The sequence below is a fragment of the Notothenia rossii genome (genome assembly GCF_949606895.1).
Source record: "Notothenia rossii genome assembly, chromosome: 6".
Classification (NCBI taxonomy): domain Eukaryota; kingdom Metazoa; phylum Chordata; class Actinopteri; order Perciformes; family Nototheniidae; genus Notothenia; species Notothenia rossii.
Window position 1 is genome coordinate 71,799,561 of NC_136909.1, and position 27,404 is coordinate 71,826,964.

Below are 27,404 nucleotides of genomic sequence, written 5' to 3' on the forward strand. Positions count from 1 at the left end.
TGGCAATAAAAGAAGAAGAAGTGGAGAAACGACTGATATGCAACCTTTAATTTTAACATCTCATGTACAGTGACTTTAAATGATTTTACAAAATGAACCCGACCCAACCTTAAGTAATCAAAGAAAAACAAAGGTATAACAAATAAGAAGCAAATCAGGCATCTTGAAAGAAAGAGTCCAGTTCCTCCGTCATCTCGGCCACATCCTGTGTGTTCGCTGCTGCCTCTGGAGCCTCGCTGGGTGCTTTGGTGGAGTTTTCCTGAGGCTTTAGTGTCGCCTCCGTCTCTCGCTTTATGTCCCTGCCTCCGCCCAAAACTTTCTGGCTCTCTATAAAGTACTGGTTGGGGTGGTTGAGCGAGAAACTGGCCTCCTCAACCTGCTCAATAAAAAGAAAACACAGGAGAGAGAGGACAAGAGAACATGAGAATAGCAGTTTGGTTTGTTGCAGGTTGCTAGCATACCAATTTATTGATTCAATGTTATTGCCTTTTATGAGAGTCATGAAACATCTGCTTCATTGACAACCATGTGGAGTGTTTTGCTAATTTACAAAAAATCCAATCATTTATTAAAAATGATGAGGACAGCAGGCTTTCTTTGCCAAATTATCACTCTAATTCAATGAAGAGATGAAATGCCCCTTCAGGAAATAAAATGTCAGAATCACTCATGAGGAGTAGAAACCTATGAATTAATTTACAGATGAAGCTCGAGCACTTTCGAATGATTACATCATTTCAAACAATTGTGTAATTGAAATTGATGTTTTCAAAACCATTAAATGTGAATTAACGTTATAATTACTGGGGTAGACTTGTACACAAGAGCAAATTAGAATAGGAGACATTTCACTCCGCTGCTTCTACCTGTTGCCGTTAGAGACATCGTGGATGTTTGATAGACTTTAGGGCAATAATGTAGGGATTTTAGCACTTCCTATAAAACTATTATTATGCATCTGTGCAGCTGAAGCTGGTGGTAATCAATGTGCATAACATAAAACAATACAACTCATACTTGTGCTACAGATTTGTAACCAAATTATACATTTTACACCTGACTGCAGAACATAATCTAAATGAATATACATGTTATGGCATTTCTCATTTAAGCACCGAGCCATGTAGGCTATCATTAGAATAGTGTATTCCCCACATATGGTGCCATTATTTGAAGACCTGTGCAACATGCTTTTAATAGTTATACATCAGTGTGTTTAAATGTTTCTAGGATGTGCTGAGTCTTAGGCTGGAGCCACACGAGGACGATAACGCAAACGGACCGAAATCCTTATCAAAAAAGTCTTCCGTCCACACGCAACAGGCACCAGAAACGTGTCCGTTCACACGAGACCGATCGAAAGCGCTGGAGACGCTGTAGAACATATGCCGGGCCTGTAAGTGGCGCTGTAGTTCGGCCACAAAATACACCAAAAGCAGCGAAGAAGACTTCTCGCGCATGCATGGTTGCCCTTCTGTTTATTCTCCACGCTGGATTTAGCAACAGATGTGGGGTTTCGCCGGTCAACATGTCCGTTAAAGTTGAAATCTTCCGGGCAAATTTAGAAAAGTGCCGGTCAAAGGTCTTATTTGTTATTTATTGAGCTTTAAAACAAATGAATAACGACTCTATATCATAATATAAGAATAATACACGGAGGACGGAGCCGCTCTTTTCCGCCCACTCTCCTGACAGCCCGTCAGTATCCGTGGTCTCATGCAGCTGGCTGACCCGACAGTAAAAAATAAACATATTTATAACTAGTTCAGGTAGTTTGAGAGGTCACTAATATTACTTTAATACTATGGTATTCCACTGATGCACAATGCAACCTTGTATTTTTATTAGGGCTGTCAGTCGATTAAAATATTTAATCGCATGATTGTCCATAGTTATTTGCGATTAATCGCACATTTTTTATCTGTTCTAAATGTACCTTAGAGGAATATTTTTCAAGTTTTTAATACTCTTATCTACATATGAGTGGACAAATATGCTTTATGCACATGTTTATTATCATTTGAACAATGACAAATATTCTCATGAATATTAAACACAACAACCTCTGAACATTACACATATTCGCCTCAATTCAATCTGGAACCTCTCTCATACAATACTGTGCACTATCCGTACTGAGTGTGCTGACTTTTCCCACAATGTCCCACTGTCTCGCTACCTGCATAAAGTGAAGTGCTCGGCGCAGTTGTCGGCGAAATGTCACTCCTCTGTTTTCATTTAAACAGCTCCTTATATCCGTTAGCGCAGCTAGCTAGCACCAGATGCTAACAACAGCAACAATACACGTAAGTTCTCTCTCTCGCGCCACACATACACACACCCTCCCGGTCCTCCCGATGGCCAGTCGGTGCCTGCCGGTGAGCGTGGAAGTGTGGTCTGCCGCAAGTGGACGGCAGGAGCGGGGCTGTCCGCATCAGCTTGTAGATGGTATTTTAAAATCGATGCGCTCTGAAACTACGGGGCGGCCGAGGACAAAAAATACACGTGCGTTAATCGCGTTAAAATAATTAGTGGCGTTAATTTTTTTTTGCGTTAACGCGTTATTAACGCGTTAATTTGACAGCCCTAATTTGTATTAACCCATCTAACATCTAAACTGTGTATTAAACTCAGTCCTTATGAAGACCTTGTTTTTTTTCTCTATTTACCAAACCCTGCTTTTCTGTGACTGAAAGGGATGATGACTCAAGTATCCAAACTAAAAACAGATTCAATTATCCACAAGGGGTATCCAAGCGCGACAAAAATGAATCTAAAGTTTTATAATAAACCTATACAAATTAAGTGGCTGTAACCACCAGTTAATGATGGAGGAGATGACAGTTCAGGGTCTCTCCTGAGCCTTCATGCATGACGTGCAAACCCCTGCCTCTGACAGGTAGCCCCAGTTACTGCCCGCTTCAAAATAAATCTGCACTTACATTGTGTGTCAGCTCAAAGTACTTTTGGCAGGCCAGCTGATAGTGCATCCCTTTAACCAGCTCCAGGATCTGTGGCAGAAAAAGGTAAGAGACGACAGCAGGTTAGGGTTAACCCTTAGATACTCACAGGTTAGGGTTAACCCTTAGATACTCACAGGTTAGGGTTAACCCTTAGATACTCACAGAGTGATTTACAGGATATATTAATGATTAACTGTTGCAGCTCAAAATGGTTTAAAAAAGACATTGAGTCAACTATCTACACAAACATACCTCATCAATTACAAACAGCAGTGAAAACATCCTTAGAGACTTTTGAAATGCAGTGAAAACATTACCAGGCTTATTTGGGCTAATTTAAATATTCATGCCATGAGTCAACTCTTTTGGACTTTCTATATTTCTTTCTGATTTTTCTGAAGCTCTGCAGGGTTAAAAAGAGAGAATGCACAGACACTTTGAAGCCCAGGCTTTGGCTTGGTCACATAAGAGCTCTCACTTTTCTTGTACTTAAATCACTGTAGTGCCACTGTGACTCTATACTGAGGGTGCCGGCTGAAAAATAAATCCAAGGCCTACTGAGGAATCTATCTGTGTTTTGCTCCTTTATAACTCCCTATATACCTGAAGGCTGCCTCCAGCGTGATGCAGCCACAGGCATGCTCACCACTAGGGCTGGTGTGACTTAGATCAGTGGAGAGCAAAGTCTCTGCCTGATGATGCACTTGATATTATTGGTAAATGGAAAACCAGGAACATTTGCAAAAGTGCACAGAAACTGTAATATTTAAAAGTAGCTATGCTATGATTTATCCAGGAGAAAGATATCTTGCTGGTGTGATATTAGGGAGCTTCACTCTGGACTAGAAAGTTCTTAGGAAGTTCAGGTTATTTATTTGTACCCGTAGGTATATTTGGTTTCCAGTTAAAAGACAAGGTATCCATCGTCACGAGACACGCTTCAAACAACACAGACAAATCGTTAAAAAGTACTCCAGGCTCGAGCACATTAAAAACCACTAAAACAAACATGGACAATCAAATAAATAAATAGCCATTGCTGACACAGCATCTGTGTAATGCTGCTACAACTTGTTCACCCGAGCGGTGGCTGCTGGAACAAAGCTGTTTTTATACGGCTTTGTTCTGCACCTTGGCAATATTAACCCCTCTGCCCGGAGGAACAAGCTGAAACTCACTGTGCAAAGTGTGGGAATCATCCTTAAACGTGTAACATGTCACATGTTGAATCCACAAAACACTGTGAAAACACTGTGATTATATAATTGATCCATGTGTCTATGTGGAGAGTCGTGACATTTTGTAAAGACATTTATGGATGATTCCTAATCTATTGGTTTCCCTGCCTTAAAGGTAAGAATGGAGAAACCAGCTTGAGTAAGCTAGAATTTGAAAGTACACAAAATCACAAAATCTGCCCCTTCCTTCAGACTTCCTTACAGAGCCCCTCCTCCAACACACGCGAACGCGCACATGACCAATGAGGGCACGAGATAAGTTTGTGCACGAGATGGAAGGCTGACAGGCAGGTAGGACATCCAGTTATCTGCCGCGGGCCGAGGCAGATAACTGGACGTGCTTTTTAGCGCGCCACGGCTTCCACAGATGAAATATTTGTATATATTTATTGTCAAAGCATTTCATTTATTCACTGCTATCGGGATGTTAAGAGCATTCCATGGAATATAACAAAAAGTGTTTCTGAAGTGAATGACCTACCCTTTAAGGTTTTATATTAGGTTCCATCTGTACGTCAAAGTTTCAGTTATGCTGGTAAATATAATTTACTGTACATTTCCTGACAGTGCAAATCTGGGCAAGGATCAAGATAGTAAGGATCATAAAGGTCGCCTTATTTTTGGAAACATATAAAAGATGTTGTGGTATAGACCCTGTCCATGTATCTGAGGCCTACTGTAGACAGGACAGCAGCACCCACCTGAATGATCCCGCTGGGAGACACTTTGTAGACCTGAAGCTTCTGCTTCAACAGCTCTGGGTCGCTGTGACGGAAAGGACATCCTACAAACATACAATTAAAGCACGATATTAATAAACAATTCACATAGCACAACACTTGTTTCACTGATGGAAGGAAAATGTAATACTCAGCATGGGAAAACTATATAGATAATTTGGTAATGATGATCACAGTCAGGTGTGTCACTAGTCCCAGGGAAAGGACTTTAACTAAAGGCTGTGGAGTGGTTTATCACATGGGTAATGGCTTCTCCCAACAGCCATCAACTCACCATGATGGTCGCCTTGGCTGGGTGCGTTTGATAGAATCACCTTCATGCAACTGTAGGGGGTGTAGTCTGTTCGCTTGCCTTCTTTGCCAAACATGTGGCGGACGCTGTAGGCATATGCTTTGTCAAACTACAGAGGGAGGGAGAAGAAGGCAGAGAGGAGGAGAAGGCATTAGTGAGGATGAGAGTGTAAGAGGGACAAGGTTGGGGTGAAAAGAGGCGTTGTCATACATCATGTCAGTTTTGACAGGGTGTTTTCCTCCATGAAATATGGAGCTATTAGAGCGAACCTGCTGTACAGGTGTCTTCACGGGGTAGATAGGAGCTGCATTATGGATATCGCAGAATCACCATCTTTACCTTTGATTGCTTTGCCCCCTGTCGTAAGAGTACTTTGATATGAAAAGTATATAATAAAAATACATGTAGGATCTACAAATATCTTTTTCTAGCATTCACTGTAATGCTGGTTATTTGTCTTGTCGCAATTTTTTGTGTGAAGAGCTGAAATTATTAAAAGTACTCTGCTATTTTGAGGTATTTCTTTTCAGTATCTTTATTTTATGGTTCTTTTGACCTCTGCTCCACTATATAAAGTATATAATTAGACATTTCACTCGACTCCCTTAAATTGACAGCTATGTTACTAGTACAAAGGAAGTGTAAAGTTGAGACGCCTGGTGACATTTCAGATGTCTATTAGTTGTTAGCATTTGTATCAGAGGCATACCGTTGAGACTTTCTCGGAGTTTAATTCAATTAAAGAGGTAAAATGATCAATTATTTCTTACAGTTGAAAAAAATCGGGCAATAAACATTTATTTTATTGCCCATCTCAAATCCTCTCCATTCTGTGACTCATTGGAGGTGGGCAGACATTTTTAAATATAAATTGCTGGACTTACCAAAGACAACTTCTATTTTTTTTATTCGTTAATTCTCCACAATCTTTACTCCTGTTATACGTACAGAGCTCATGCAACCATTAAAAGCGATGTACAGCCTTTGAAGCCAAACAGTAAAATACACACAGTGTGCTGAACACCATAATCACGACTGCTCCCATCATAACACATTAATGCTGTAATAAAACCCTTGAACTTGCTAATGTGACAAGCTGCAGCGGCAATTCACAAATCCATAAAATCTTCTGGAAGTGTAATAAATCAAATATTAATTATGTAGAGCTTTGAAGGATTGGAGAGGCCGGTTCCTGATTTAGGATCAGGAACCGGCCCCCCCAGTCTATTAAAACAGATCCTGAAACTCCACTGGCACTAAAGTGTGTTTAATATGTATTATGTAAAGTGATTAGGACATAGAAAAAGATCCTATGTGGTATGAAGAAGTCATACCAAGAGTTAGAAATGATAATTTATTAAACTGTAACTTCTTCCAGGTGAGACTGAGGTGGGCTGACTTTTATGCTGAAACTTTCTTTACAAGAACTATAAACTAACTTTCTGATATAAGGATTAACCATCGACAGATTAGTAATAGTTAGAAAATGCCGTTTGTTCACGACTAGCCCCCTTTTTACTCGTATTGAATGCAGCTCCTCTACACATAATAAGATATTCTCAGTGCTCCTTTTAATCGCAGACTGTGTTCCTACATTTCAGCCTACACTTCAGATAATCCTGGATCTACTCTCAGCACAGTTGACCTCCAAAATGAGAGTCGAGAGTCTAAACACAAGCACAAAAGCTGCATTAACGGCACGGAGCCACAGCTCTACCCGGGCTCTTCTTGGCTCAGGGGGCTCCGTGGCGGTAACATCCCCCCACACTCTAGGACACATTCACAAAAACCTGCGGCGGTGGAGACAGAGAAAATAGGACACAATCAAAGGGATTACGTACGTGTGTGTGTGTGTGTGTGTGTGTGTGTGTGTGTGTGTGTGTGTGTGTGTGTGTGTGTGTGTGTGTGTGTGTGTGTGTGTGTGTGTGTGTGTGTGTGTGTGTGTGTGTGTGTGTGTGTGTGTGTGTGTAAACTTGGCATGGCTTCTTAGGCTCAGCCCACAGTGACTGGTGTGCCTGCAGCTCCAATTCCTCTTATGTGTAATACCATTAAAATATGTCCCGTTTTAATCTGCGCTACAGGCTGCTTCAGAAGCTAAGAACAATAAGAAGGTGAGGGACTAACATCCTGCAAGTGAGCACAAGTTGAGAGGTTTGATGTTGTAGAAAGAAAAAGGAAAGCTTTGTTATAATGGTCATTTATACACAATGCACAAGTGAAAGGCATTGGAGACAAATTAGAACTGCAAAGTCACAGACGAGTCTGCTGCAGACACTACAAGTTACAGTGTGCATCTCAACCAGTAAAAAGCTTAACATCAATGGAAATAGGGGGGTTGCAATGTACTGGTATTTAAAATAACAGTGATATTAAAATATTAAATATTGATCAAGTTAATACACAAACAATATTATTTTTCCGGAAACAAGGAAATAAACACATTTATAGGCATAGCATAGCATGATACTTTTAACAGTCCTATTCTAATTATCTTGTTGTTAGGCAACTACAAAAATAAAACAAAAGCATGGATCACGTAAATAATCAAATTAACCCATGAATAATGACTGGAATCCATTTATCTGCTTCACCTACTGGACACGCTTGCTCACTGTCACACGGTTACTGGGACAGTTAAACAGGAGAACAGCACTATTCTGCAAGCTACTCACCATAAAAGATAATGACAAAAAGCTTTGGAAGCAGTCCAAATAATGAAACAGTGACCCTACTTCAATGTTTTTGTCTTGTACTTCCTACAAGAGGAACAAAATAAATCTCTTCTATATATTTTTATAAAAAGAGATGTACTTTTATACGTACTGAAAATACCAGTGATACATAATAACAGTGTACAATTGTATCCACACAATAAGAGGTGTTCACATAAAAGTGTCACCTAAAGAGAATCCTCCATTGTGGAAAAGACCCCAGAGCAAACCAAACCTATGGTGTGAAACACTGTCAGTCGGTGCAAATTAATTAACCTGAAGTTCCATCTGTAAAACAAGCAGTTCAAAAGCCTCCCCTCCCCCGAGGCAATATGACCCACGGATATTCAGTTCGAATAGACTCTCCTCCAAATGAATAGGCTAACTTTTGTGGCAAGAGAAATGGATGGATCAAGTCGATTTCATCAATTGTATCTCTTCTTCTAGTCTAATATTACATTGCCTTGTCTCCTGCAGGCCTCCCTCTCGGCATCGCTGCCTCCCATCTTTTTCCTGTGCCAGTCGCATACTAATGAGCCGGCTTCGTGCAACACGCCACAAAGTGCAGACCCTGACTTAACACCTACATCACGGTGAGAGCCGGGATGTGGTCAGCACCGTTCTGCTGTGGAACAGGAGCTGGTTCACACTTTCTCTGGGAGCTGGTGCAAGGAAGTAGAGCTCGTAATAGTAGCCATGAGGCTCTTACTGTGGGTAGAACTACAACTAGCAATTATTGTCATCTATAAATAGTTTGGTCTATAAAAGTCAAGACAAAGAGAAACATTTTCATCCCAGTCTCTCAAAGTTTAAGGTGGTGTCTTTAAATGTCTTGGTTTGTCAGTTACAAAGATATTCACTGTACTAGGATAACAACCAGAGAAAGGCAGGACGTCTACATATTAGAGAAGCTGTCGACAGAGTGTTATTCCCAAATTCACAATTCATTGATTATCAAAATAGAGACCTTTTTTTTTAATTAACCAATTTTCAAATCTGTTAATCAGGAGCTAATATCAGGTATTATGACAGGCCAGTGTCAGAGAGCACAAAATATGTAATGTCAACAATTAAGGATGTCTAACATAGTTTAATGCAGAGTCAAACCATTTCAAAGGGCTCCACCATTTCAAGACTCAAAGGTTTATTTTCATAACATATACACAACTACGGTGTATGACAAACTTAGATCGCAGGTTCCTCAACAGAGCATACAAAAACGATTGGTGATGTTTGCTTTTCTTTTTTATCTCCTATCAGTAGTGCGCCCTCGTAAATTCTATGTATCATTTTCCCATATCTTAAATGCAGTTATTCATTTCCATAAATAGTAAAAGAAACTAAAAAATGTAGAGGCACATTTTAGAACTGCCTAACAGCCCGTCTACACTACAGGCATCGAAAAATGCTTTCAACGCTTCGCCCATTCACTTGAATGGGGTGACGTAGAAGATTATTAATCTTCGCCGAACTGCATTGTGGGGAGCATGGCATGGCTTTGCGAGCATCACGAGCATCTATCGGCATCAAAAGTTGAACAATGTTCAACTTTTGAGGCTCGATGCTTGGCATTAGCCAATCAAATCCCGTTTATGCAAATCCCGCCAGTGCAAGCTGGGAGAGCCAGACGGTTCATTTCCTCATATTCCAAACGAGATATTACGGTAGCAAATCACCCGGTTCTTTACGACCAGAAGTATTTACCGGGATACAAACCGGAGGAACCAGGCATGGAGGGAGGTGGCAGAGACAGTGGGTGAAACTGGTAGGTTTTTCACCTGTTTGGAGAGTTTATATCCAGTTTACTTCGTTTTAACATTGCTATTGCTTTGTATGTCGGGGGCAGGAGATTCATGTGATTGGTTGTTGGTCGCAAAATATCGCCAAGCTTCAGACACGCCCAGCTTCAAGATTTTTTTATGCCTGTAGTGTAGAGGGGCCGTAAGAGTGTGACGTTTTTTTTTTCATAAGTGCATTAATAGATTTAACTTATAATACATTCCTTTTTGCATTTTGCTAATTCTTCAAAGATTTGTCAAAAATGATAGGTTCAATGGTTTAATGCTTTAACCTCTTTATCACTTACAATTATACTGTATACCCTTCTTAATATAAAGTACAACACATATTTAATGTATTTATTGTATACAAGTGCACTTTTCTCTCCTCTCTTCAAACATGTTCTTTTGTAATTAGCAAAGAGCTTAAAGAAACCTCACAAGCGACAGCATATCTGATTTTCAAACAGCTCAAAAGATGAAAGACTGTATCTTGAGCATCAGAGTCCGCTTTAGAAGTATTTGATGTTTTTTCTTTACAACTGAAACTGTGGCACCAGCATGAAATAGGAGCTCAAGATCTTCTCAAAATATGCCAGGACACTTCCTCTGTCTGATTCAACACATGTCCTAATTCTAATTCTATTTATAAAAGCAGCTCACATGGCTGATGTAAATGGTTTGATATCTACCCGTCAGTACTCCATGTAGATAACAGTGAGATGGACGTGTATTTTACAAATTCAGCAATCATAAACATATTTAAAGAAGCATCAATAAAACTAAATATTTGATGACTAGCATAGCTTACTTTGTTTCAATAAAGCTCCAAGAAAATGGCTACAAGATTTAAATGATGCATCACATTAAGACGAATGCCATGATGGGATTTTTATTTAAATAAGAGCACAGGTATTTTTGTCATGCCGTGCAAGTGATGCTGGTAGTAACAAATAAAAACACGACTAAACCCCCTCACTGTATTTAGGAAACCTTTGAGGGTTAATAATCAAAGTTATTAATTACCTAATGATTTGTATTGGTCTAAAAAGTGTTACAAAACATTGCCTTAACGCTTAAAGGATTATCAAAATAGGATCCTTAGATCGTGACTCCAAGGGGATTTTTTATTTTACATTTAAATCGTTTTTATTTCTCGAACCATGGCACAGAATAAAGTTCAGTCACTTGGAAGTCAATTTGCATGGTTCAAGCAATTTAGAGTGCATCTTGTAAAAGACATAATATCTCAACAGGGGATTCCTAAGTGGCTCCGTCGGGGGGGAGCATTGAGAAATGTGAATGTATTCTATACAACTTGCACGATTATCTATTAAACATGCAGTTCTAAGATACGGAAAAATAAGAACAAATATAGTAAAATGAAAAATAAAATAAAGCAGTATTTAAACCCATCTATTTCAATGTAAATACGGCTTTATTTGATCGTTTTATGTTACTATAGTGTTGTTAAAATAGTCTATCTGTGTTTTTTTAATTATTGTTTTACTTTTATGTATGCACCATGACACCTAGTCAAACTCCTGGTGCGTGCCAACCTACCTGGTAATAAACCCGTTTGAGATATTTTTTCCAGCTTGTCGAGCACATGGTGCAGAAGTTTGACCATATAAATGTCAATGAATAATGAATTGACTAAATCAGACACGATGTTAAGCAACATATCTACAGGTATCTAATAGATCAGAATCAGGAATATACAAACCCCAATGCTGTTGATAGTTAACAAAATAATATGAGAACTATTAAATTGTTAAATCTCTATTAACTTGAATTCACATAAAGAGTTCTTGGTTCCGCTCATGCCCAACACATGTTGTGTTTAACTGTGTCGTCTACGAAGAGACATTATATCTGAACCCTCTAAAGTCTTCATTGGCCTCCACACAGTGCTGTGCTCAAATAATGAGACCAGTGAACTTCCTTTTAAGCCATGCAGCTTTGATGGGGCCACTTCATCCTGAATGAAGCAGCAGCACCCAGTTAAGTGTTGAGCAGCACTCCAGCACTCAGACACCAAGACATCTGTCCCAACAGTCACTGATCTGGGGTTCAACTAAAACCCTGTCTGGGTCACTTTATCAGGTGACGTTTAGAAGAACCTTTTTTTGTCTTGTTTTGAAAATAATTATGGAAAAGTGTATAATCTGTAACAAACTCAAAAAAACTTTGGCATTTGCCCTTGTCACTGAATTATTGCATCATTGTCCTTCATTTCTTTATAATCTTACATGTAGTCAACACCTAAACATAGCCTTTGACATAGTTATGTCACTTTTCAAAGTAGGTCTCTCTTCTTCCTCTGTAACTGGGTCCTGGGTTGCAGTAAGGCATCGCTAAGCAAGAATACTATGTTATAAATATCTGCCAAATCATATTTAGGAGAAAGCCGATTGATGTGTCTATCTCCCCAAGCTGACTTCACAGCTTCAGGGAGCTGCACTTGTCTCTTAGCTAGATTAAGCATTCAAATTAGCCTGATGTGGTTTGAAAGTGTCTCTGTTAGGATAATGGTGAACACAACACACATTTTTATAAGTTTTGTTTTCAACCTTACCTTGTCAGCATCCACTTTTCCTTTGATGAACTCTGACCTCCAGAACTGCAGGGCTTGCTCCAGGGAGAGGCCGATGCCTTTGAGGAAGAGGCCGTACTGCATGCGGCCTCCATGACGAAGGTGGTGGTTCTCTCTGAGGCCCTGGTGGACCTGCCTCATGCAGAGTGGGAAGGACTTCCCTGATAGCTGGGCGCAGAAAACATGAATGACTAACATACAAATATTAAGATAATTGTATCTGTACCTATAAACATATATTATTCTAGTTGTTTAATTTACTCCATGGGAGGAGCAACATATTACACATGTGAATTTAAAAGCTTGAACTAAAAATACACTTCTATTCTATTCTAGCTCTGGGCTAACAGAAATACTGTACACACTTCACCCCCTCCCTTTAACACCTTGCATTCCCAGGCAAAAGGGCACCTTGAACCTGACATTTCAAGAATAGATGGTCAATGTAACTTACTGAATCAATTTGTTCCAAGGAGATTTTCCCTACGTTCTTCTGGATGCTGTAATCCTGTCCCACATAGGCATGACTAAAAGAAGAAAAAACATATTTACTGTGACAAATAAGCAACGTTTATAACAGTAACAATTTGAAAAGCAATCAGGGCTTCTATGAAATCGGATTATATTTGTTTCCAAAATGCAATCAGCAACTACAGACTGGACATTAAAGACTGGAAACAATCATTACAAAAAAAGTAAATAAACACATCCCCTGGGACACCCTGCAAAATAAATAAATAAACTGCTATCGTTAAATTCTTAAGTCGCTGACTTTGGCAAACCATTGAGTTGCGTATGGCAGCGCTTTACTTCTCATTGTGTTCCCCCCCACCTCACAGATTAGTGGCCTGCCTCCAAATCTCAGCAGCCTACTCCCTAATCCCCATCAACAATCGGGAAACATGACTTCTTCCACCCTTATATTCATGTTCTTACTTTCATCTAGAGTGAGATAAACCCCCTCACTGTGTTGTGAGCCGCTCTTCTTCTCTATTGAAGCTGAAATGAAGGCTGCTGCATTAAGCCATTTTTCATATAAACTTGTGTGCTGATTCACATTAACTTAGTTTCAATGGTAAACATGCACACACTGTCCCTTTATCCTGACAGTGGTGCATGAGACGGATTATTTGATAGATTTGTAAAGTTTTTTTTTTTAACTGTTTTCAACATGGGAGCTGGGTCAGACTTTCTCCTTTTACAGCTAAATGATGTTTCTGACAACGCTTCAGATAAGAAATAGTCAATGCAGTTACAGAATCTTGATTTATTTTTGATAAGCTTAGTTTGACAGTTTGATTGGAGTCCACAAGCAGTGATTGACACTGCGTTAGACTCCCCTGCTCTGATTGGTGGTTTCCCTGGAAGCTGATTTATTCACAGGTAATCCGTCTCATGCTCTGCTGTCAGAATAAAGTGACGTTTTAACAAATAGGAAAGAAAGTTATTATTTATGAAAATAGCAAACTATATCTTTAGGGCATCTCCAGGGGGTTAGTAAGTAATTAGCAGTTTTAGAATCTAAAAGGAGGCCTTGTATTGGTTCATTTCCGTCAGTACTATTGGGCATCTATTATCAACATACGATGTTTTGGAACAGTATAAGACTGAAACGACAGCCTCCATCGGCCAATGATGCATATTCTTAATCACCTCAAAACAGAGTCATTTAACAGTACGACACTGCACACGTAGCCTAGGACCACAAGTTCTCCTGGACTTTTCCACAGGGACAGATTGGGTTTACTCAGACCAAGACTCCAAAACGATCTCTGGTGCCAAAGATCAATCGTGCTAAATGTCTTTTTCACCAAAGCCCTGACAAAGTGGCAGCGAAGTTATTAATCCAGCTGCTGCTTACCTGAGGTGGTTGAGGAGCGGTTGGAGCCGTTCATCAGAATGCACTGCTGGTAGCGAGCGGGCTGTCAGCTGCAGATCAGATGGACACCATGTTAGCAATGGTAAATAGTGTTGGTCAAAGGACTAGAAGAAGCTAAGATTGCATGTTAAAGGCAAATATGTTGTACTACACATAACAGTCATTAAAATACAAGGCCACAGCTTAGTGACCCCAGCTATTTGAAGTAAACTGCATCACAGTTAGTGAACGTTTCACTGCGACTGTCCGGTGATTCTTTACACCCATCCCTTCAAACAACCAACACATTCTGCCTCAGTCTGAACACGTAGTTCAGCTTGTTGGGAACTTTCTCAGTTGAAAGTCTCACCCTATGCACATCCCTCAAAAACAAAAAGCTGCACTTTGTCTAAATGCTTTATAGACATGATTCACACCAAAGCAAAAGTGCAGTCTAATCTTTCGAAAAAACTGCTTTGATACACTTTAATATAACCCATTTCTGTTATTTCTGTAGAAATAAACATTCAACTAACAATTAGAGTCAAATGTAGAAACAGCTTTCAACTTTATGCCTTAGAAATGGCACATATTTCCACATTGGGTCCTTCTTGTCCCCAGTGGAAGAGAATTACTATTAGTACTAACACAGAAACAATCATACCAAACAGTCAAAATGGCACCGTTACAAGAGAAAAAGCTTTTGGGAGCGCTATTCCATTCCAGCAGTTAGTGGTCCGGATAATTACCAGAAAATGGGAGAATGGCGGGACTGGACTGAATTGCCCTTTTATTCGTTTTTACTTTTGTCATTTAGAAAAAAAGGTTCTTCCTGTCCCACGATGGAGGATAAGTGCTAAAGCAAATCAAGTACATGTTGCCCACTACGCCAACATTAGTACAGGCAATGACTTTCTACACTTAATCTAGTGTCCAGTCTTCATTTGAAAAGGACTTTTTGATGTCACTATTGTGTGAATATGTTATGCATATTCCAGTTTGAGTGCTTCCATTTGAGTTGAGTGCACTCTATGTCATGAACACAGAAATGACACGTTAAGGCACTGATTGAAGGTGACAACACAGTTCATTACAAGTTTGTGAACAAAACACCACAATCACCAAACATAAATGGACCTTTGTTCAAACTGCCAAATCATTTTCTTTGAGCAAAGCAATGAACCCCCGGTTTTGAAGTGGAATCAAACGGCTGCTTTGAAAAGGCATTGCAATAGGAGGCTCTTATGACTCTACACTTTAGTTGGAAACTCAAAATATCATATATTTTGTCAACCAGAGCGAAATAGTTCTATCTAAGGTTTAAACTATGATAAGCTTAGATTGTGTGTTTTTAGCATTATTAGGACACAATATTGCTATACTCATATTGATCCCATAATTTCCAGACTATACAATATACATGTAAAAGTAACTTAATGAATAAAGCATTCTCCACAGACGTATATTTACTTTAGATTAGGGGTGGGCGATATGACGATATATATCGTCGAGACGATATCAGGTCTCCACGATATGCCTTTTCAGAGATATCATATCTATCGTGATACAGAGACTCACTCAGTCATATAATGTGAGTGCTGTGAGTGCACCAGGGTAGGATTTTCACGGCGGCCATGACGGCCATACCGTCATTGCCCCTCGGTCTGGCAGTGAAGCCCCGAAAATAATTGAACGTCCTACGGCCACCATGGCCTGCGTGCCCCTGATACTGTTAAAATCTCGAAGTTGCTTTAAAAGCGTGAGAACAGTGGTTTCTGAACTGCATTATGCTGCGTTCACAACGGACGCGATGCGAATATTCTAATCGCTCTAACCGCTGGAGTTTCACCGCGGCTGTCAGCTGTGTTTACTCCTGTCATTCAAACAGGACGCGCTGGAGAGGGGGCGGAGCTTATCTCCATGTAAATACTGTGGTGGAAACCAACTACGACAAAATTAACCTATTTTACCATGATTTAAATTGTAATAAACCAAGCTGTCTAGTCAGGATTCAGACGGTATTGCACTTCATTTATTGTCTTGGTTGATTCTGTTGGCTTATATTTTATTTGATCAATAAGGTATTTATATTGTTTTTCCCTTTTGAAACAGATGTTCAGTTATGCTAAAGTCTTTGATTGCACTTCAAGTCTAAAGTTTACATTTTAATTGTTTGGCACTGATTTTTCGTCATTGATGTGTTATGTTTTACTCTCCTTTTCATGTTTATTGATCACTGCTAGTGCTACCTAAAACAGAAAGTGAATTTTTATACTGAGAAACTGTGCCTTGAATATTTTACTTTATTTAGCAAGAGAGTGCACTTTACCTGGTGAAGAAACCAATGTTAACGTTTCTTGTGTAGGGTGTAGGCCTACCTACTTGAACACTGAGGAAGCCATATCAAAATTCCTGTTGAATTGTTCATTCAGGGATTCATTGCAGAATTAAAACCAGCTTGAAATGGTATCTTGGTCTGTTACTCCCTTTTTATTTTATTTTTTGTTACCTTGTAGGTGGTATAACCATAATAACCGGCATGAAAAAATATCGTGATAAATATCGTCTATCGTGATACTGCTCGAAAAATATTGTGATATTATATTTTTCAATATCGCCCACCCCTACTTTAGATTTCCTATTCTGATATTGAAGAGCACATGGATCAGATTGAGGAAAATATCCTCTCTTTGTCGCTTGCATCACAATTACTGTATAGATAACAAACAATATGATTACTTCAGTATAGTATTCACCCACATGTCTGGCTGATAACACATACAATTTACATAATTGAATGTAGATTAAAACATTGAGATTCCAATCAGAACAGTGAGGATTTTCTGTTCTTTATTGTTGCATATTTTATATCTGTGACTTCTACTTGACTGCATTTCAGATTGCTTGCACCTCATTAATAGGGAAGGTTTTTCCCTAAACTCTAAACAGCAGTGCGGCTGCCTATGGTTGTTGAGCGTGATTCTGCCTGTTCCCTAGTCATTAGCCCTCACAACGATTTAAGTGAACTGGTTGTCTCCTCACATGTATTATAGAAATGCCTCTGGACCCTAAAATACCATGTTCAATGTCCCTTGGGGCGTTCAATGCATCGCACAAGAATGCTGAAATTGTGCCTTCATAGAACTACTTCCACTGCCTTTAAAAAAACATCATGCCCTTAAGGATAATGAGTACTTTTATACTAGCTGTCGTCGCTGTTCCCTCCAGACATTTTCTGTCATGTGTGCATACTTATTCCCCTTGTTTCAACCCTACGCTTCTCCTTTTTCCCCACAGGGCACTGAAGGGAACAGCCATGGCAGCAATTTAACAATTTGCCTTATGGAACCAACTTACCGTATACAAAATGTATTTACATAAAGTACATATAGAGCAGAGGTGCCCAGTACGTCGACCGCGGTCGGCAATGCTGGTAGATCGCGAGTCATTAAAAAAAAAAAAAATCCAGCTCTGTTAAAATAAACAAAACAGGTTTTGATCCCTCCTCCCTTGGCCTCCCTGCCACTTAAAGAGCAACTTCCAGGTTAAAGACACCTGTGAATAAATGTGTAGGAAAATGATGAATACACTAGATTTCCCAAAAAATATACAGAAATATACACTACAGTGACATCTGGCGTCGTTTTTGTAAGAAATGTTCACTTCCGCATAAAAAAGCCTCGGCACGTGACCTCCCGCGTGTGACGTAACACGGGGGACACAAGGGGGAGAGCGGCCGGTGTAACGTATTAATAAACATGGATCCCAATGCTAGTTTCGACACAGAAGACACAGAAGAAGTTGAACATGAATATTCGAATGCATATGATGGACCACAACCTTATAATTATGAGCCTGCTAGGCGTCCAAGAGACCAGGAGCAGCCAAGGATTAGAAGAAATAACGGCCATCGGAGAGAAATTGAGCTGTGGTGTGAGGAGAACCAGTGGAGAACTGGGCAGCTATCTTGGTGAGTGACCGGCGTTAGCTACACAATGTTAGCTAACGTCACATCACAACACTGTAAAGTTAGCTATCATATCAGGCTATAACTGAAGTAGCATTGATAATATAGTAACGTTACTGGCAGGACTGTTGATACTGATCCATAACAGAAACTAATGCGCAAGTATCAGCCGTATCTCGCGTTACCTAATGCAACTCCACACTACGGTGCTGTGTACCGGAGGAGAGACGCGAGATACGGCTGATACTTGACGATCTGGCGGAGAAAGGTTGTGGAGCCTCCGTTGATATGCCGTTGTAAATGGCTTGATGGAAAGCAGGTGTGTAGTCGGGGAGGGTGCACAGCTGATTGCAGCAGGTGAGTGGAGGTTGAGCCGGTAGCCAGGAGTGACAGCCACCACGCACACACAAACAACACAGACAGGGGGAAACAAACGAACACAAAGGAGACGGCTGGAGCAGTACAGCCACCACAGCGTTACCTAATGCAACTCCACACTAGTCTTACGGTGCCGTGTACCGGAGGGGAGAGAGAGAGAGCAGCGAAGAGGGGGGGGGAGAGAGAAGTAATACGGTTTACTGATAAAGCTGTGGAGAGTATGTGCTGCAGGGAGGTGGATGCACAACGCACCCAGGAACGAATGCTAGCTCCGGTCCTTTTTACTGTGGACTCGATGTCCTGACAGGCTGGTATTTGTGCAACCTGCACAAACACAATACTGCACCATGATTACAAATGGTGAAATACAATGTAAAACTACCGAAAAATACCAGCTCCTTAAAACACAACCGCTCTACTCAACGCAACTCTACTATACCCGCGGTCAGAGAGCGGAGATGTTTCCCCTGTGTGATATAATATGACGCGTTTGTCGTATGACCTTAAAAAAAAGCCGTTTTTAAGAGCAGAGCTCAAAATTGCTCCTTTCCCTCTGAATTCCTGCCCTTATGTCTCGTAAAACATATCAAATCCTGCATTCACTTTTTTAATTGTAATTTTCAAGCAAGTTTAAGCATAAATGTAGAAAAAATAAAAACCTGCAAGATGCTCTTTAATTCACGAGTTTACTTGATTGACAGAAAAAGCGACCTATCGCTTTCCAGTCTGTTAACCCAGAATGCAAAGCGATACAAAATCAGTCAAATGCCGGGAAAACTCAAATTAAGCTAAAGAGACAAACAACAAAATGAGTGCGGGAACGAGCAAAAAGCTAAAGACATACAACTTCCACACAGAATGGGAGGGAGAATCTTTTTTTGTGATGTCACATTCAAAGGTTATTTGCCTTATTTGTAAAGCAAGCGTCGCTCTGCCAAAGAAAGGTAACGTGGAGAGGCATTATCGGAGTGTTCACAAGGCATATGACAGCGACTTCCCTCCGAGTAGCGAGTTGAGAAAGAGAAAGGTCATGTATTATTGCTACACAAACATTATCTCTTAGTCTTAGTGTCGCCAACTCGTTTCTAACATGCAAAAAGACAAACAAATGCGTCTATGGTCGGTGTATTTTCGACCTTTCAAATCCAGACCAGATCTCTCTCTCCCGTCTGTGTGCGAGGGGGCGGGGCAGTTTACACACACGCGGCTGCTACATGCAGCAACACACGGAGGAGATGGCGGAGAGAAGCGCTCCAAGGTGTGGTTACATGTTACCCGTCTTGAGGTGGACAATGCTCGTCACCAAAAGTGTTTAGCATGTAAGGGCGGTAACACGAGTAATTTGTCTAAACATTTAGCAAAAGTGCACCACATCCAGACGGAGGAATGCACCGGGTTCGACTGTCTTTCTCGTAGCTCTGTAGCCCCATCCACGAGTAACGTTTCCACGTCAGGTGTTATGTATGCTAGCAGCAACACACGGAGTTAACTACATTATACAAACATGGGTTAATGATTAGAGGTAACTGAGTTATTTATTTTGTTAAAGTTTCAGCTATTCTGTTTCCAGTTCTGTCATCAGATTATTTAATACGATTTGTTAAAACATTGTTGTTTCTTTTGATGGGAAATATTATTTATTTTATTTAAATAAAAAGCAATGTTAATTTTGTTCACAATTTGTCACGTTAATTTAATAATATATGTATTTTTGAATCAAGTATTCATCTTTATTGTCTTCATTGTTAGTTTCCACATGTCTAAAACAACCTCAAACTAAATCTAAAAGTTGATGGCTAAATAAGAGCGTTTGAGAAATTGTGCAAGGCAGTAATAGTCCGAATAGTCCATTAATCGATAGATTAATCGATTATCAAATTAGTCGTTTGTTGCAGCCCTATTGTAGTTATCCCATGTATAAATAAAACGTGTTATTCAGCAACCCTTGCAATTTGGGATTTTATTTTTGGTTGGTAGACCTTGGTGAGCTGGTCCTTTCAAAAGTAGCTCACCAGCCAAAAAAGTGTGGGCACCCCTGATATAGAGGGTGCATACTTAACATAAACACAATACAATGCATAGTGTAGCTGTGTTAAAGTCAGAAAGGTGTATCTATCCATCTGCAAGTCCCCGTACAGTGTGTGTCGGTATGTAAATGTGACAGGGTGAATGTTCAAACATTTCCCTTTGCATTTTCTGTAAGGTTGTTATTCATTCTCTCTAAAACAGTGAAGCGCTGCAAATACTTACAGCGAGAGCTTTAGAAAGCCTGGTGCGGAAATCGTTCAGAACAATGGTGACGATGTCCTGGTGGGGGATGTACACGTAGCCGGCTTTGAGGTACACTTTCCTCGATCGCACTAGATCCAGGGCGTCTTGAAATGGAACCTTTCAAATAAATCGGTAAATATTCAGAATTATGAATGGATTCATTATATAAAGATATTAATATTCAGTTTGCATAAAATACGTGTCAGGATTCTGAGGCAATCCATTTCGCCCTTCATCATTTGGATGCATTACATCGATATGCACTTACAGAGAGTCTGATGGTTAACATGCGCTCAATGAATAATACTTTCAGCAAAAAGCTTTAAATGTAAAGTCAAGTAGGAGGCCATGACACTTTCCCCCTTGCTCTCACTTTGTGAACTTACATCTGTAGACTTAAATCCATTCAAATGTGAAAGGATTTTAAGGGGATCTTCTAGCAGTCAATTTTTCTTAGTTTTTGCTCTAATGTGAACATTAAGACATTTGACAAAATAATGTCCACATTATTTTTGGCCAAAAAAAAAATCAAGACTCAGCATTTCTACATTTGAGAGAATAGGGATTTAAACCAATAATTGCTCATTTATAGTTCATATAATAAGATGGTCTTTCTCCTCCTGACAACATATTGCCTAAAAGGTGGGGAAGCTTCAATAAATCAGCGTTTTATTCCATGTGAATTCCTAAAATCAGACTTGGAAGTAAACTGCTAGACTGGTACTCTTGGCCAAGTTAGGATTACACAATGTGGGTCAAACTAAAGACAGATATGTCAAAGTCGAACATTAGACAAAAGGCAGAAGTCACTACAATCCAAATCCCAAACTGAGGATTAGAAACACTTCATTTCTTGCCAATAGGGTATATGTTTGTCTTGAAACTCTTGACATTTGACACTGCGGGTCACTGTAATAAGTGCAATCTCACAGTCTATTGCGATGGGTTCATTCCACAATTTGACATCCAGAAAAAGCATCCTATTGTGCAGACCTAATCAGAAGCATCTCTTCTTAAGCCTTTCCAAACTGGTAAAAGCCACAACTTTCCAACTCCTCACTTTAACCAGTTTGTCATGTAAGAATTACTCAAACTTTTGAAAGTAAATGTAAGAATCACTTTCAATATAATTACAGTGGGGTGGTTAATTTATTACAAAATGACATCATCTGGCTTTCTGTTGATTTATCAATGTTAAAACTGTCATTCTTTATTAAAAGTCTGTCATATAGAGTATCATGAACGGAGTTAACGGTGCTAAATCAATATTACTTGCTTCTTTATCCACCGGTGAGAACTGAAGGAATATAAATTGCAGAATATTATTGTATAAAGCTTTATAGAGGCATAAGCACATGATATCGTAGTGGTGTCCATGGAGAGAGGGATGAGTAACTCACTTTGTAGAAGTCCTGATCCTCCACAGTAATTCCACTGACAGTGTGACTGGAGTTGAGCAGTTTATCACGCAGAGCCTTCTTCTCCTCGACACTAATCTGAAAGGTTATTGATGAGAATGATGAATTTCAGCGGAGAGCGGCACATGCACAACTATGGCAGTGTTAATACATTGAAGGCTTGTGGAAACAGAACGCCATTCATCAGACAAAGTTGCCTTTTTCGTCCTGGCATGACACATTATGTGTTGATAAATTATTTAATACTTCCCCCCCCCCCCCATTTTTTCATTAAGTATTAACCTTCATTTTATGAAAACCTGAAACAGTGCTTTCCTCAAGAGGGGAGAAAAACACACTTAAAACTCAAAGAGAAACTAAACACATTAGAGTAAGGTTAGAAAGGTGCGACTGTTAAAAATAGCATTTATGTACATTTATCACCGATGAAATATTATTTGGTCACAAATACATATTTCACCAAAGACTAAAGTGAAGAAAAAACATTAAACATTTAAACCCATATTCAAGGAAAACTCTTAACGCTAATGGTTTCTCTAACAGTGATCAAACAGCACCATCGAGTGACCGTTTTTATAAACCCTTTGAGTTACAGAATTTATCTACATAAAAGGTAAAAGAAATAGGCTTTCAAAATATTGAAATGGAGAGAAATGTACCGTGTCATACTGCAGATTATTTCTGTGAAGAAATTCAAGCTTTTGTTTTGAATACAGGTCATTGAAGCGGAAGCGGAAAAGATCAACTTCCTGTTGTATAAACCAGCGTCTCAGATCCTCCCTTTACAATACAATGAAGACACACATGTATCAGTTGCATAACATTTTAAAATCACATTTTATTCACAACAAATATTTAACAGAAACTACAGACTTACGTTTGGCAGTAGGCCAGTCTGAGGATGAAGTGGGAGATATGGTCCTTTCTGCGTTTCTCTTGTTCAGTTGATCCACTCAGAGGTTTTCTGTCATCCTGAATGGGTTGAAAGAGTAATTACTTCTTAATAACTTGTGTTGTCTTGCTGGGTATACTTTTAGTTGTGAGGTAATATCAAAATGACAGAGTAATTTTTTTTACAGTCATGTCTACAATACCTGAAAGCTACCTTCCATTAATTAAGGCTATATTAAGTCACAATAGTTTGGAAAGTAAGAAATCTTTTTTATGCCCAACTCTTATTTCTCTGTGATCACTTCTCTTGCATATGGATACTACTATTCACACATTGTACAGAAGATGTTGTCACTTTCATGTATGTTTGTTTTTGATGTCAATCAAGTGCACAATTATGAAATCATTTGATGTCAGTGTTTCCCCTAGGATGGAGTCATAGCAGCGGTGCTAAGGCAGGTGGGCCCAGCATAATGTGAGCGCGGAGCGAGTGGAATTTTTTAGTGTGTGCGCGTGCGAAGTGCGCCCCGCCAATTTGTTTCTATGTGTCTGCAAAAGAAAGGCTCTTGAGGCCTAGTACCAGGGCCGGTTCTAGACAATTTGCTGCCCTAGGCGAGATTTTATATATAAAGAATAATTGAAAAATCTCTACTAAAGACAAATACAATACAAAAACAGAAACTTATGGACATAGGTGATATACGTCAAAATGGCTTGTATGTGTGAATTGGGGGGTGGACGTCACATCCTCTAGGGGGGTCCCCCCCGGGAAGAGATTTTTTGAACATTTGAAAGTAAAATGCTTCAATCTGGTGCATTTTGAGCACACAATAACTAGAGACCTGATCTAGGGGGTACAACTCTAAAAAAACACCCATATGAAAAAGATCGGTTTACATTTTAATAATCAAATAAGTATATGAACATAACCAATAACCTACCATAGCCAATAACAAATAAATGTAACTTATTTTATTTTTGTTGTTCATTCATATCTTATTTTACCAGTTAACATTTATTTATTCATGCACATTTTTGTATCTCTCCAACTTTAAACAATATTTTTGGTTTACTGTCCTATAGTATACATTGGAATGATTTCAAACCTGTTTTTATGTATCCTAATAATTATAAAGGAGTGCCTTGGAAATATGTGTTCACATAATTTGTGGTCAAAACGTTTGAGACCCACTGAGATAACTTAGACTAAAGTTAACTATCTAAACACTCAGAGAGTCCTTTACCTCACTGAGCCTCTCAGTCTGACAGGAGAGCTCTCCTCCACCCTGGTTGTAGAAACATCTACTTCTTATATCCGTTAGTGCAGCTAGCACCAGATTCTAATAACAACAGCGCCGGTACCGGTACCGGTGCGCCCTCTCTCTCTCTCTCTCTCTCTCTCCCCCTCGCTCGTTCTCTCTCTCTCGCTTCCATGCTCGAACTTTGGCTGTGAGCTGCGGGCGCCTGATAAGCCAACATCCCCCACTTTCATCACTTACAGCGCCCATCGTACAGGGCAAATGAAAAGTGTAACCGGGATGAAAATGGTGTTACATTTACTTAATTATGAATGTTGTTACATCAAGGCCAAAAATTAGGATAAGCGCCAACGGTCAAAAATGTTTTTTTCCCCTCCCAGAGCTACCAGCGCAGCGCCCCCCCAGATCTGGCGCCCTAGGCCACCGCTTATGCCAAAAATCAGCCCTGCCAGTACATACAGCGGCAATGTCTCAAGATTGAGCAAATATACACATTTATTGAACATACAGTAACACAATACTACAAATCCACATAAACAATCAAAAATGAAAAAGGGTCGCCACTTATTATTAGTAAATAATATTTTTTATTTTTTTTGGGGTACCTGACTGGCGCCCCATAGCAGCGGTGCGCATATTTAAGCAGCGGCGCTTCGCTGTCACTACTTGTATATAGGGGAAACACGAACATTCTAAGTCAATTTGACCCTGTTTGTAGCTGTATAGTCTTTATGAGTGTCTACCCGACAGATACAGCAGGTTCATCTACAACTTGTGGTCATTTTGGACATTGCTGATTGTTGAGCTGTTGTGAAGTGTATTACATATCACGACAGGTATTTCAATTATTTTGTCCAGCCTTTTTATATCAACGAGTGTAGGCTCAATAACAGGAGCACTGGTCAGTAATACAATACAGTGGCAACTGAGTGTAATTTAAGGAAAGCAAAATAGGATTACAGTGTGAAGCCCTAAGTATCTATAAACATGTTGGATCAGTGCTGTGTAAAAACGTGTAAAACTCTGTTGTGTGTCTTGCTAAACATACTCACAGCTTCGGGTCTGTAAGGAAAGTTCAGCGCTTTGGATTCAGCTCTCAGTTTCTTTTTGTACTGGTCTGAGACTTTCAAATAGCTCACTCCCAAATTATCAATGGTCTTCAACACTGCAGTGGCATTAAAAGAAGACGTTTTAAATGTTACACAGTCACATAGAAATCAACGAACATCTGATTTAGTTAGACTGCATGAGTTCCAGGTCTTACATTTAAGTCGTTCCACAGCAAAGGTTTCAAACTCTGTGAGAGAGATGTTTTCCAGAGGAGGCTGCCCGTAGAACTGCAGAGGATGACTATAGAGCTCCGTCTGAGAGTTGTTGGTGAATTTCCTTCTCCTGCTTGAAAACTCCATGTTCCTGATGGTAAGGGAAAACGTGAATGTTTTAAAAATTGACAATAATGCATCACAAGACGATAGGCTATTACTATTCACCATGGGGGTATATTTGGTGCAATTTTTTATTTGATAACCCTAAGAAACTAAAAACAAGTTGCACGACTTGTGCTCTCCAATCTACCGTGCTTTACTGCTATTAATCAATGTTCCATCTATGTTGCCCACACCAGGGGCAGGCATTTAGGGATTCGATCAAATAAAGATATATTGGAAAGCATAATAAAATGCATATTTTGTCCCAATAACTTTTCTACTTTCTACAAATCAAAAATCCTAATCCTACTGTAAATAGAAGGGTAAAGACTGGGTGAATATTCATGCAGAAAGGATTTCTCCCTGTCACAATGTGTTATAACTGCAACAATAGAGATGCAAATTCGTTCATAGTGCACTGAAGGCAAAATACTTAAAGTCTCAAATAAAATGGCATGTGCCTTCACAGCTGCCTTCACTAAACTCAGTAATGTGTATTATGATGTTAATTTCACAAGATGTATACAATCTGGCAATGAAACCGTGAGTCCACAAGAAAGACAACTACACTTAACTAATGATACAAGCTAGCGATTCATTATATAACAATGTGTTAAGCAGTACAATAGCTGTTAGCTTTCACATTTAGTCTGTAACCCTCAAGCTAAAAAGCCTGTACCCTTGAATGGGCAGAAGCGTTGAAGCTTCAACGTACGCCGCTGTGTGGACGGGCCGTTAGCCCTCAGTTCAGTTACATTAGTCAACAACACATTATCTCAAACATAGAACAGCAACGTCTTCGTGGTGAGGGTTGCTATCTTACAGAAACTGTCCTGGAAACTGTGTTGAAGACAGCAAACGTCTAAAACTGTCTCAGCAACGTATCACACAAATACGACAAGTACTTAAAACATAACAAAATGTTGTATTGTTGTTAAATTACCGATCAAATGATGGGGTTGTTTCTTCTTTGCTCAAGCCCGCCAAACAAAGTGGGTTGTTCAACAAACGCGGGTAAATTATGACGATTTTAGTCAGGAAGAGGAACGCTGTCATAATGTGGGGGGCGCTCGTTTAGGTTGTCCGCGTGACCCGTCGTATGATAATGACTTTAATACAGAAAAGACAATTAAACCTTTTACATTTTTGCAGAATAACTATCAATCAGTCGTCTTGAATTAATAGTTGATACATGTTGTTATGTTTATGACTGCCGTTTTCGCCGTCGACATATGTGCAACAGGAACTTTCGGAAGTATCATTCTGAACAACATAACAAGCGCACCCCAAACACGTGGTTCATCTCAGACAGAAAACCATGACTGAAAACTGACTTTTTTGTTGAAAGGAATATTATTAAATTGCAAGATTAAGGAACTGTCGTTATTTATCAAGACGCGTTCTGAAGCTTTATTTTCTAAAGGTTCACTTGGAAAAACTATTGATGAGTAATTTAATTGTATCCATTTGTATGCTATTTTATGATTTTACCTCACCACATATCAAATGTAAATGCTGTTTATTTTACCTTACTACATTTGTATTATTATGTAGTTCAAATTATATTCATACAAATATAATAACTAATACATAATGATAATTAATCATTACTGTACT

At 39.5% G+C, this 27,404-nt stretch overlaps 1 protein-coding gene across 1 annotated transcript; it reads right to left on the reverse strand.

The window, feature by feature from the left end:
• Positions 1-33: 33 nt before the first annotated feature.
• On the reverse strand, positions 34-26,861 carry prim2 (DNA primase subunit 2). The gene is made up of 14 exons (XM_079688737.1): positions 26,731-26,861; positions 25,625-25,773; positions 25,413-25,525; positions 23,088-23,182; positions 22,870-22,990; positions 22,193-22,288; positions 20,772-20,909; positions 14,180-14,247; positions 12,773-12,845; positions 12,301-12,486; positions 5,216-5,342; positions 4,903-4,985; positions 2,943-3,011; positions 34-376 (listed from the first exon to the last, which is right to left on the reverse strand). The coding sequence occupies exons 1-14, from the start codon at positions 26,841-26,843 to the stop codon at positions 155-157; spliced, it is 1,653 nt and encodes a 550-aa protein (XP_079544863.1). The 5' UTR covers positions 26,844-26,861; the 3' UTR covers positions 34-154.
• Positions 26,862-27,404: the final 543 nt, after the last annotated feature.

Coding starts and splice junctions, on each gene's coding strand:
- prim2 (XM_079688737.1), bottom strand. CDS start 26,843: ATGACAGCGTTCCTCTTCCTGACTAAAATCGTCATAATTTACCCGCGT. Junction 25,774..26,730: donor ACAACCCCATCATTTGATCG/GTAATTTAACAA, acceptor CCTTACCATCAG/GAACATGGAGTTTTCAAGCA. Junction 5,343..12,300: donor GAAAAGTGGATGCTGACAAG/GTAAGGTTGAAA, acceptor CTCCCTCTGTAG/TTTGACAAAGCATATGCCTA.